At 41.0% G+C, this 13,611-nt stretch overlaps 1 protein-coding gene across 1 annotated transcript in view; it reads left to right on the top strand.

Moving 5' to 3' along the window:
* The window catches only part of LOC124287688, a 31,408-nt gene extending 27,288 nt beyond the window's left edge, over positions 1-4,120 (top strand). The window contains exons 2-4 of the mRNA XM_046724194.1: positions 425-1,674; positions 2,350-2,380; positions 3,196-4,120. Of these exons, the coding sequence (XP_046580150.1) occupies positions 425-1,674; positions 2,350-2,380; positions 3,196-3,449 (1,535 nt within the window). The 3' untranslated portion in view covers positions 3,450-4,120. The remainder of the gene's footprint in view (positions 1-424; positions 1,675-2,349; positions 2,381-3,195) is intronic.
* The last annotated feature ends 9,491 nt before the right edge of the window (positions 4,121-13,611 follow it).

Raw genomic sequence — 13,611 nt, 5'->3', positions numbered from 1 at the left:
TATAACATAATAATAATAATAATAATAATAATAATAATAATAATGATTTCATCACTACGTCACCAGGACGTGACAGGAGCTTTGCGGTGTATTCACCGCTATTCTTTCAAAGAAAACAATAAGACAAATGTCTGACGAAAGAGGTTTCAAATTAAATTACACACGCGGAAACTTTCTTCTCTTGAATCCAATAGGACTTATTCGTAAACTGCTTGCAGTGAGTCGGTCTAGTGTGACTTCCAAGAGCAATAAACGGTATTTCCATGTTCTTCTAAAGTAGATACGTCATTATTGTAAATGGTTTCGACTATCCGCATGTATGGGTGACGGAGGACATGAATATGTTGCCGAGAAGTATTCCCGATGGTTAAATCATACATTAAATCTTCAGTGAAACTGATCAGTGTGTCAATCTTCATTTCAGAAAGAACATACGTGACGGTTTTTACACAGAACTTCGTTGGCTATTCGCACAACATGTACCTATACATTACCTCATCACGTCCACAGCCAGTGACAGTTGAAGTGTTTGTTCCGTACCTAAATACCGCCGCTCCTTTCCAAAACCTCACGCTTGACCCAGGACAAAGAACCAAGTTCACATTGCCTGCTGATGTTCAGATGCCTACAGGGACGAGGACGTCAAACAGGATCATCCGCGTCGTGGCTTCCGACGATGTCACAGTGTTGGCACTAAACGCCGAAGCGTCGAACCTTGATATGTATCAAGTGAAAGAGACGAGTCAACTTGGAAAGGAGTATGTAGTCGTGGCGCCTGACTCTTACAATGCCCAATCTGCAGCTACGGTGGGAGTAGTCTCCCCTTTCCAAAACACTGAAGTGAAGGTCACACTTCCAGACATGCATCCCACCATTTCTGCAGTAGTAAATGGAGTCCCACAGACATTATCAGGAGAGTTTTCAATCACACTGCAGGAAAACCAAACGTTTCAGATTCAGTCCGTTAACGAACTTTCTGGAATGTACATTGCATCTAACAAACCCATTGCCGTTTTGACCGGAGTAAACAGGACTGAATCATCTAGCAATCTGTGTTTGGACGGGCAGATAACTCAGCTGTTAAGTTTAGACAAAATAGGCACGAAATACATTGCTTTTGGGCTACGTTTATCTAATCCTAAGGACTACATAAACATTGTTTCAACACAAGCAGACACGGACATCTCATTTGATGGAACTACGACACAACTTACGAATGCAAGGGAGATAGCTAGACTACGTATTGAGCGAAATCAGTTCAAATTGATTGAAATGTCTAAACCAGCAGTCGTATCTATGACAACTGCATCAGGTAAATCACCCACTATCCAGGGTGATGTGTCCAACTACATGCTTCATCCTCTTCCACTGAGGGACCTCGTCTACACAATCACAGTGCCGGACGATACAGTGATCTCAGACTCTCATAGATATCTTGTCATCATGGTTGAGAACGATGGCGTGGGCGACATTCTGTTGGACGACGTTGTCATCTCAGGACCTTCGTGGATACCAGTCACGGGCACCAATATTTCAGCCTGCTTCTATTCGGTGACAGATAATACGGAGGCCAGAGTCCTGAGACACAGACGAGGAAAGCCGTTGGCTGTGTATTTGCAGGGCTTCAGTCATTGTAATGCATACTCTATTGCATTTGAAGCCAATGATAGAGATGTAAGTGCTCTTCGTGACTCATAAACATAAAATACATATAACTCATAAATGCATGAGTATATATATTATCTAAAGGCTAAAAGGAGTATTTAAGAAACTTATGAATGCTTATTATGATGAAGAAATAATAATGCAATTTTCCAATTACATAGATCAATTTTATCGCTGCCGCTTTTACAATTCAATTGATAAAACGGCTTTATGCATATGAAAATATACACAAATTTTCACGCTACGGTATGTACACATTAAACTCTGACCAAGCTAGAGTAAGAGAGGTACAACTGTTGTCTTTTGGAACCAAAGCATGTGTAATGACAGTTAGTACAAACTAAAGTCGCATCTGGTATACATTTTAAACCTCTATCTGAACTTTGGCTGTATCGCAGAACAGTTAATGTATAAACGTTTACACAGACAGCACCAGGCACAGACAGTAGAATTCTCACGGTCTACACAGGTAGACAGCTGGTATCGTAAAACGTGTATTTCAGTATTTCTCTATGTCACTTTTATCATTATTTTGCGAGTAGAAATATTTGCATGGAACAAATATATAGTCTACTCAAGTTCTAATGTAGAACTACCGGTGACAGGAAGTGTATTCTGGAAACAGAGATTCCGCTGCAGTATGATCTTAATCACAGATGTACTGATGCATATGATTTGTTGTAGAAACTTCTCCCTGCGGTCAACCACACTCAAGGTTTGTATCTTCAGCACAAATATCAGATCTCAGCATACATTTATAGTTATTAAGCATTGGACATATTTTGTATCAAAATATATTCACAATATTGAAACACATCAGAAATTAATTTAGATTTCAATGGTAAGAACAATATGGCCATTGTGGGCGGATATAGTTCGCTAAACCTTTCTGTTGGTTGCTTGGCACCACATCCATCTCCATGGAGATCTGCATGGATAATATATATATTCTGAAGAAGTACGATTTTGACAGCTGAATTGGTTGATATTGTACTATTACCAATTGATGAAGATGACATTGTCAGTTGATCTTTCAGTGTAAAATGATAGAACGACATTGCCAGTTGATGTTTGAGTGTAACATATAAGGACCACATTGCCAGTTGATCGTTCAGTGATAGGACCACATTGCCAGTTGATCGTTCATTATCAGATATGATAATATACCTTTGCCGGCGCTGGTTCAGTGATACAATCGTATTCGGGAAGATGACATTGTTAACTGATAGTTGCAAGTTACTTGTGAGGACGACATTGTCACCCCATCATGCTTAGGTTGTCGATGATGGGTCGATGTTGCATGCTATCACGACTTTGTCAGCTGTTCGGTGTAACATGTTACAGCAACATTGTTACTGATTTGTCAGTGTTACATGCGAACTCAAAACTCAATAATCAGTTTACAGATCGGCGATTAAGTTTTGTTCTTTATTTCAAAAAGCTTATATAACAATAAAGATACTTAGACGATAAGGAGAGTTATTTTAATTGCCAAGATGTTGACGTTACTGCAACTGTTGTTTGTTTTAGTTAACTCTCGAGACCTCCGTACAAACCAAGGAAAAAGAAAGACGTCTCAACGGATGAAGGCACTCAATGCACCGTTTCTACAAGCTTGTTTCTCCTTCTGTCTCAACTACGCGGAATGTGAAGGTGTGAACTACCTACTGAACGCTTTGCCGACGGCCATCAACTGTGAGCTTCTGTTCACCGAGACTGATGGACAACAAGACAGTGCTGACTGGACGTACTATCAGCTCGTGCCTGAGTCAGTCTGTGATTAACTGATTCAGGAGAGTTTCATTGATAGCAGGAGGTCACATTTACATTATGTCGTTCTATCACATTGTACCCAACTAGGTACTAAGACTGTGATAAATGTTATCTACTACGAACTTGGGCCGTAATAATTCTTATTATGTTAGTAAGGATACGTTGAACGAAACAATATGTTTTTATTCGTTTGCTCGACAAAAGTTGATAACGCAATGGAATTCAACTTGATTTAAATGTTACGTATACCATTTGGTGAGATTGTATTGACGTTTAACCTTTCGAACTGAAATGTAAACTGAATTGTTTTCGTATATTGCATAACTTTGGTATGAATTATCAACAAGAGGTTTTTAACTATTGTGAACTTCAATTCAGGCCATATCATTTTTCTAATTGTTAAAACATCCAGTGAGTTCATATGGATTCTGAATGACCTATGTCTATGTAAAGGTATTTGCAGTAAATGGCATAACAGAGAACAATTTAAGGTCCAACATCATGATGGTAGACATACACGGATTTAGGATCAGGAGGTTATGTACCCAAAGTTTTGCTCAAAAGAGCGGGAAATACTTTAGAATGGAAAGATTCAAAGACGACACAATGACATTAAGAACGTGTCAAATGTAACCTATGTTATATTTGGGATTACACTTTCTCAGTAAAGTACAGATTCTAGTACTTTTGTTGCGCCGAGTCACTTCCTGGATTAACCCGTGAAGATCCGGGTTAGAATTGATGTTCAGGAATACATTCTTGTCGTGAGAGGCGACTAACGGGATCGGGTGGTTAGGCTCTCTGACTTGGTTGACACATGTCATCGTATCCCAATTGCGTAGATCGATGTCATGCTGTTGATCACTGATTTGTGCGGCCCAGGCTCGATAATTTACAAACCGCCGCCATATAGCTGGAATACTGCTGAGTGTTGCGTTAAACAACAACCAACCAACCAACGGTCATGAACCAAATGCACAAACGCGTAACACAGATAATACAGATTACCCACCCATCCGGGATTCGAACCCACAACCTAAGAGTCAGGCACCTAATCGCCAGCACACAAAGTTAGCCATTGTGTGGTATGTTAAAAAGAGGTGGAAGTTATTGCTACAGGATATTGTATATGTATCAAATAATTACTGTAAATTAGTATAATTATCTTGTATGTTTTATCAACGAACATATTACTATCTAATGTAAGCAGTGGTGTGGAAGTATTTTCAGATGCTTTTAGGTGTCACGTGTAATGTAGAATCTTCTGGAACAAAAAAACCCAACTAATCCAGCATGGTATGGACATTTTATTTTTGAAGTCGACACGTAACATAACCGTTTTCTTGCCACTATGCTCTTACAATATCCCCTCAAGTATAATAAATGTTGTTACTGTTATTTCGTCCCCTGTGTTGTATGATTTTGTATTCATACATATCCTATCGTTTGATTGTGCCGCACGCAGTAACGCCTAAATGCAGTAAATTCTTAGGGTGACATTCCTGATTTGGACAAACTTGGAAGAATTCATCTTAGGGCTATTGGCATGCTGAAAACTGTCAGGTGAGGGTGCAGTGACCATTACTCTCAACACTGCACAGTCTGTGATCAACGATTAGCTGACGGGAAAGGTACCAACACACTCTCGATGTTGACGATCGACATATTTCATGGAGCATCGGGTCATTTGAACCGGGCACTTTTAAATCGAGCTCATCAATTGTTGCAGGCTATTGGAATCCAAATTCGCTTGGCATTTCCTTGGTGGGCGTGGTCATGACTTGAGACGTGGAAGTGAACTCCCAGCCAATGTCAACCTGGGACCTCATAATAGATTTGGCGGTGGATCGGTTATGGTGTGGGTTGGTATCACTATGACTTAGCGAAGCTCGCTCCATATTGTGCAAGGAAGAATCACCGGACGGTGCAGAGGGGACAACATACTGACACCTTTAGCTAACTGGGCTTTCAAGTCATTTCGACGACAGTTTCTTTTGAGGACGACATCCATAAAATCCATAAAATGTCATGGCCAACAGGCCCTGAATACGTCTGGACATCATATTGCTTCACCGTCATGCAGGATACCATGTTGGCTAAACCTGTACAGACTTGTTAGATGAACGCAGACGACTTCCTCGTATCGCCATTGGAAGACACGTTCATCGAGTGAATTAATGTCTGACAAACCAGGATGGTATTAACTGATTAAAACACACCATCTTTAAAACTTCCCTTGTTGAACCTATCGTCCTTCAGGATCGTTGACGGTCACAACAGTTACTGTAATACTACACTACCGTCTTGGTGTGTTTCCGATCCGTTCATTATTATCATTCAGCTACAAGTCGAAACTCGTAACCCTTTCTTTGAAAAGTGACCATTTATAGAATGGGAATGCCTACTTTTTACCTTAATGTGTTTTTGCAACATTTTCAATGTATACTAGCCACATAAAGAAACTGTGCATTGTCAAAATATTATCCCAGTTGATCAGTACGATAACAATGTCAAAGGTCCATATAAACTTTAATGGAGGGATCATGAGACCATAACAAGTCGGGAGAATTTCAATTGAAAAGTCAATCACAATGACGTCACGAGTCCACAAGCGGGACAGGGGTCAAACAACCATGTCACAAGCTCAATAACGGGTATGTCCACCATCGGCATTGAGAACAGAAGTGCATCTACGACGCATAGAGCCTATGAAACGTGCAAGGAAGGCTTGTGGGATGTCACGCCAGATTCTCTCAAGTTCAGTTGCATGGTCAAGGACGTTATCTGGCGGATGAGGAAGACGGCGTAGACGTCGATCCATCTCGTCCCAAACATGCTCTATCGGAGAGAGATCCGGTGAATTTGCAGGCCAAGGCAGTAAGTCAACGTTGTGGTGTTGCAAGAAATCCATAGCAACCCTTGCCGTATGAGGGCGGGCATTGTCCTGTTGGAATGTTAACCCCCCAGGGCCATGACGTTGCAGAAAAGGAATTGCCACAGGTCGAAGAATCTGATCCCTGTAGCCCGCACCATTGAAGTTGCCCTGAACAATCACCAAAGGAGTTCTTTGGCGTGCTGTTAATCCACCCCAAATCATCACGGAACCACCACCAAAGCGATTCCTCTCCAAGACACAGGCCTGTGCATAACGTTCTCCCACGCGTATATAGGCACGTTGACGTCCATCACTATGGGAAATGTTAAACCTGGACTCATCTGTAAAAACAACATTTCTCCACCAAAACAAGGGTCTGCGGACATGATTTCGGCACCACATTCGGCGAGCTTGTCGATGACGTTGTGTCAGGATAGGCCGTATGGCGGGACGTCGTGGTCTGATCCCGTGATGACGTAAACGTTGTCGAACTGTGTTGGGGTGGATACGGCGAAGTCCTGGGATGGTTCGGGCAGTCATCACTGCAGTCTGAAACCTGTGGCGAAGATGGGTCATCCTTATCCATCTGTCCTGTCTTGGCGTTGTTACACGTGGACGTCCAGAACGATGACGTAATTTGTGTTCTGGTAGCGTCTCACCAGTGCAGAAATGGTGTTCCGGTGGCAGTCGAAATGTGCAACCACTTGTCGTTGAGACATTCCCTCAAGGACCACCCCAATGGCCTCATGACGTTGTGCAGACGTGAGCCTTGGCATGCTATGCGTTTCAATAGCCATTTTATTTTTTGAACGATTGCAAGGGCAGGGGTTGAGCTTTCCAAAGTGACAGTATTGTGTGGCATTCATTTGCTCTGTTTCTCTTTCCCGGAATGCACGTGCAACAACGTATTGCACGTCTCAAGGACGAACCCACTGACGTCACGGAACGTGGCACGTGCATGCATGTTGGAAACATGTCACTAATCTTTGAGTTTGAATCCTTATGTGTCTACACAGGTTCGATAAATTTAGATTTTTGTATGCACAGTTTCTTTATGTGCCTAGTGTAGTTCTTAAAGGGCATTTAGAAGTAGGGCGAAAATGAAAACATGGCACGTTTTATGGATAGCAACTTCATTTTATTCTTTATACGACGTTTCAGAGCTCTTGCTCCTTCATTAGGTGAATGCCGAGTCAGTGTACAGAGTGCATATATATACAGATAAAACATGCTTACATAAAGCAAGGTGGGAGAATGTACAAAGATAGCAATATAATCACGAAGCCAATTAGATAGGATTAATGTACAAAGACAACAATGTAAGGATGAAGCCTATGAGATTAACGGTATAACAATGTAGGGGGAAGCCGATCATTATCGCACAATGGGGTACACACTGTGAAGACATTTACCTTCCCAGTGTGTTCTCCATTGTGCTCTTAAACGGTGTCTAAAGAATAAAAAGTATTTAAATGTATTTAAATGTACGCTATCAGTAAGTCCACTATTTCATATATTGTTTTCTCGGTACACCGGGGGTAATATTTCTTATTTTGGAAACTGTCCTGAACCTGAATGAATGAATGAATGAATGAATGAATGAATGAATGAATGAATGAATGAATGAATGAATGAATGAATGAATGAATGAATGAATGAATGAATGAATGAATGAATGAATGAATGAATGAATGAATGAATTTCTCAGCATGTACCAAGCTGAAGGTTCGGATATGAAGGTTGATTGGTCTGCATGATATCCTGTACTATATGACCTTCCCGTCTAAAGAATGTAGAGTTGTGAATAACTGATAAAGCCTATCAACTGTCATTAAGAAAATATTATTCAGTAGCCTAGAACAAAGACGCTCTGTTGGGTGGCGTCTGTATTGACTTGCTTGTGTACTCAGCACGTCTAGTTTTGACAAGAGTGTGACACACGTTTGACCACAGCATTGACAATTCACTGGATGTCAAGTATTCAATTTCTTGTGTTTGAATGACGTTGCTGCAGTTTTATATTTGTTACAGCTGCTACTAAATAAACCATGATATGGAATAAGGATATTTTCTTAAGTTGGTAATCATGTTTGAATATGCAACATTTTCTTTTCGGAGGATAAGAATAAGATGTTATCGTGACAGCTGTTACTAATAGCAAAAAAACAAACAAACAGAATAATATTTGGACTACACATATGCAGCATTATGTAAAGTTTGTAATACAAACGCGTATTACTATCGATAATGATCAAGGGTTTACAAATCGATTTTTGAATGAATATATAGAGTTGTGTTTCGTGTTGAACTAAATATTTGAAAAATCAGAAGAGTACATTTAGAAACGCATATGTGAATGTAATATACAGGTAATTTTAATAAGATCAGTACATCTGATAGGTTAAAATATTATCTCCAGTTAAAATCGGTTTTTGATACTGAATATTAAATCATGAATATTAGAAATAGGGAGTTTTGGAGATATTTATGTTTGCTTAGATTACCTATTCAAAACACAATTGGTCGTAGGCAGGGTATAGATAAAAGTTTGTGTTGCTGTAAGAAATTGTAATGATAATTTAGTTGAAGATGTTTTTGTTTGTCTGCCCAATGTAGATTTTCTGATATCCCTACCTTTTATTCTGATACGTTACTAGTATGCAGTGAAGATCATGGAATTATTCTAAATGCAATAAAATATGTTAAATATTGCTTGTCTCTCTGCATTGAATAATCATTGCCACTTTCATTATATCATTATATTTATGTTCAATAATGTACATGGTCGATGGCCTAAAACGAATAAAGAACAGGGGATTATCTAATTAGGGGACTGGTGACCAGAGTTTGGGCTAATTAGGACTGTTCGAACTGATATATTATTACTGAAGGGGTGAGCCTTCTCCACCCTCACTCAAGTGTCTGACAACTGGGGTGTCTGACAACTGAGGTGTCTGACAAATGAGGTATCACCGTCATGAATGAGTTTCACCCAAAGTACGCTGCGAATCCTTCTCCGCTGCTGTGACTGCCCAGGACGACTCCAAGATAACAAAGCAGTATTCTTCAAGAAGAATGAGGACGATTTTTATGGATATACAACTTCTCTATTCTGTTCTTATTAGGCGACGTTTCGACATAGATTCCAATGTCGTTGTCAAGCAAGTTACAATTACATTAGAATCTATGTCGAAACGTCGCCTATACAGAATAAAGAAGCTGTATATCCATAATTGCTCATTCCTCATTCTTCACCTACCCAACTTCTAGAATGCCAATCAAAGAAGTCAGTATTCTTCAGACTAGAAATTACCTTTAGCTGTTGCTGGTGTGAACTGGAATGGTGTTGTAGGTCAAGGTCGAGTTTAATTCACCGAGAATGACCCGTGTGAAGTCAGAACCATTACTCAACGGGATAGTGAAGGCAATGTGTAGACTTCCCCGAGCTGCTGGAGGAAGAACCTGATCTTCTTGAACAATTGGTAATGGTTTTCCCTTTTGCTTGTTGGTTTCACCCTGATTTCTCTTACGTACTGATTTCTGGTTTAACGTATTTATTCAGTTTGGAAAGAGACGATAACCCATCCTAAGATGGCCCCAAGTGTGATTCCGTTACCTGCATTGTATGTGCGTTATACAAGTGCCTGTGAATCTTATCTTCGCCCTCAATATATTTTATACCTCATCCGTATCTGAGTTAATGCCGAAGTATTAAAAAATGTTTTGATTATTAGTATGACAGATGCACTTTATAATACAGCCGTGTTCTTATTAGGTTTAGTTATTTCATAGTTCTACTGATTATTTGAATATTAACTGACCTGAGAACTGCAGGCATATCATGTCTTCTTTGAACTAGGGCATGCTTTTCTATCAACAAGTGTGGTCATTTTGAAACATACAATGTCCATAAGAACAAAGAAGGTTTAAGAGTTCAGTCTGTTATTAGCTCTATGGGCAGAATCATTCTAATTCATGTGGTTTGATAGGGTTACAAGATCATTAACTGGCCTGATTCAGTCAATGCTGGAATTCAACTCAGTTGCACATCATACGTCATGAGGCTATTGGAATTGTCTTTGGGGCGTTGTCTAAACGTCAGATGACTGCACGTTGATGAGGCGTTTTCAGAACAATAATGACGTTGCCGATCGCCCACGTGCAGGACATCCACGCGTCCAACAAGACAAGACAGGGCAGACGGATACGTGTGACCCATCTCCGGCACAGGTTCCAGACTGCAGTGGGCACTGCTCAGATCATTCCAGGACTTCGGCGTATCCATCCCAGCACAGTCAGAACAGGCATATGTCATTAAGAGAAACGACCATGTCGTCCTGTCAAATACCTTATCCTGACGCTACGTCCTCGTGAAAACCGTCATAGGACGTTCCGAAATCATGTCCTTCAACCTCGGAGGAGGATTGTTGTTTTTACAGACGAGTCCGGATATCAAATTTACCGTAGTGACGTCAGCATGTCTACAGACGTCGTGGAAAGTGTTTTGCTCAAGCATCTGTCCTGGAGTGTAGTCGCTCTTGGGATGGTTCCTTGATGATTTGGGAAGGCATAAGTGTACTTCGGTCAACCACCTTACGTGTTGTTCAGCGCAGTTTGACTGGTGTGGACTACAGTGATCAGATTCTAGGGCAATGTCAATTCTGTGTCTTCAACGTCATGGCCCAGGATTAACATCTCAACAGGGTAATGCCCGTCCTCACACGGCTAGACCTGCTGTGGCTTGCCTCCAAACAGCACTTTAGAGCTTGATGAAATGCAGCGCCGTGTACCAAATCAGCCAGAATCAGAGTTGCAGAGAACATGGCGAGTCAATCCTCAAGTCTTCCATGACCATTTGAAAGACACTATACACTGCTGTTCACTCTCATGGTGAGCATAACCATTATTGTATTTATGACATTGCTGTTTGACTCATGTCCGCCAATGTCATTGTATATGCTGTCTTCATACGATCTCTATATCCACCTATTCAAGTGTTCATGGACAGGCGCGTAGCAAGCCAATTTATTCGGGTAAGACCGATAGGTTGCAAAGCTTTATATTTAGACAGTATTGAGTGCTTGCCCAACTGTTTTAGCAACAACCATGTGTAAGCCTGGGCTTTTTATAATGCTACCTACGCCCCTTGTGGACACTTTGACAAGAGCTTTAACATTGCACAGTTTCTTTTTTATGGCTAATATGCTATACAGCTAAACCCCATGCTGTTTTACATCTTTGCAGCACATGACGAAGGCTTATGAAGAGTCCTACTGTTGTAAATCTATGTTATAGTATAGGAGGTACGGCGGTCGTGGCGCGACGAGAGCTTTGGACCCTCGGGGCCCCTGACAGCTGTTGTTTGATGACGTGCCATGATGGGTCGAATGCAAAGTCTTCATATGTTATTTGTTTGATCGTTGTATAACGCCGCACTCAGCAATATTCCAGCTGTCTGGCAGTCTGTAAATAATCGATTCTGGACCAGATAATCAAGTGATCAACAGCATGAGCACCGATCTACGCAGCTGGGATACGATGACATGTAGCAACCAAGTCAGCGAGCATGACCACCCGATCCCGTTAGTCGCATCTTACGCACGCATGGGTTGAAGAAGACCAATTCTAACCCGGATCTTCACGAGTCGTCTTCATATGTGCAATTGATGATTGCCAAGGCTGTTACCGATTGTCCTGTGTCCAGTCATCAGTCGACGTTGTTCCTTTGTGCATCAGTTGCAGGAGGCGTGACATCGCCGTTTCACGATCCCTAATGGACAACGTTTTAGCCACCGGAATAAACAAACTTTTTGGATGTGTATTCATGGTGTTTCATGTGCAGAACAACCACGTGTATCGACCCTTTGATTGTCTTCGTTTTTTTCTAATTGTGCATTGATGTATATGGCAGTGGCCATTGCTGCGATATGGTTCCAACAATGGCTGTAATTATTTGGTACCCAACGGCCGTATATTCATGCCTCATATACCGTTCTGTTGAAATGACGCCCCAACACGTATCGCATGAGTGATATTCCAATATGCATGCTGTCAATACCACGTGTCGACAGAGCATCTTCAGGATAGCGTACGTTTTCGATCCCCGGCTTTATCAAACTAAAGGTTGGATGGAACAACGACTGGTCGGCGCGGACAATGAGCTCGAGTGTATTTGAGTGGGATTGGCAGCACTGTACACAAGCAATAATCAAGACTCCTTCTTTCCTACTCACATATGCTCACAAGCAACCGCAGAGAGAGAGAGAGAGAGAGAGAGAGAGAGAGAGAGAGAGAGAGAGAGAGAGAGAGAGAGAGAGAGAGACGAGACACACACACACACACACACACACACACACACACACACACAGAGCGATGTCGCTCGCTTTATGAGTGCAACGTTCCGGAACCCGATATTAAACCTCGCTTCATCTTTCTCACCGAAGGCTTGTTTTTGGACTACAAGAGATGTAAACCCTTTGGTTTAACATTGTCCTCAGGAACATATGTGACAATACATGCGCTAGTCTAGACCAGTCAAACAAGTGAATGTATTATGAGCGAAGACCCTCGCCGCTGCGCATTAAACCTCGCCTTACTTTCCTTACCCTTTAAACGTGTCCCACAAACGTAGCCCAGAGGAGATCCGGATTCCCTTATAAGAAGTGCAAATACTTGATGCTGTGGGTTACTATATAAATATGAGCATACATCTCGTATCCTTTGTAAAACGAACCTCAAGTATTTGTCAACAGCGAATGAAACTATTTGATCACGCAAATAAGGTATAATCTATTCAATAATATATTGAATATGATGTTTGTCCTTAAAGGAAGCCGATACATTTACGCTCGATAGGAAATATTGACAATTAGTACAATCGAACAGATCAATAGTGCTTTTTCAGACTCAGGTCCATTTCAGTCTTAAAAGGCAAGTTATGAGCCATGTAAAAGTAGGTCATTAATTCAGTTAATAGGAGGATAAAGCATTGAGAAGATGGTCCTTTACACTCCACCATGCAGGCGTCTCATTCTGATCGACAGTTTCTGATCAATAGTTCCTGATCATTTGTACCCAGTGATTTAACAATAAAAAATTACACGAAACTCATAAACTATTAAGTAACCATTTTCCAAACGATGGATGGTATCAGTTGATGGTTGAGAGAGTTACGTTTAAGGTTGACAGTATTCCAATTACATCACACTCTCTCAGATATAAACTACAGCCCCTAAACTGTGCAGTTTTTAGATGTTTATCTGTTTGGTGAAACCAACAGACGCAACATATTTAAAGTG

This window comes from Haliotis rubra, unplaced genomic scaffold (genome assembly GCF_003918875.1).
Source record: "Haliotis rubra isolate DU_JTF1 unplaced genomic scaffold, ASM391887v1 Scf404, whole genome shotgun sequence".
Lineage (NCBI taxonomy): Eukaryota > Metazoa > Mollusca > Gastropoda > Lepetellida > Haliotidae > Haliotis > Haliotis rubra.
This window is presented reverse-complemented; position numbering and strand designations above follow the sequence as displayed.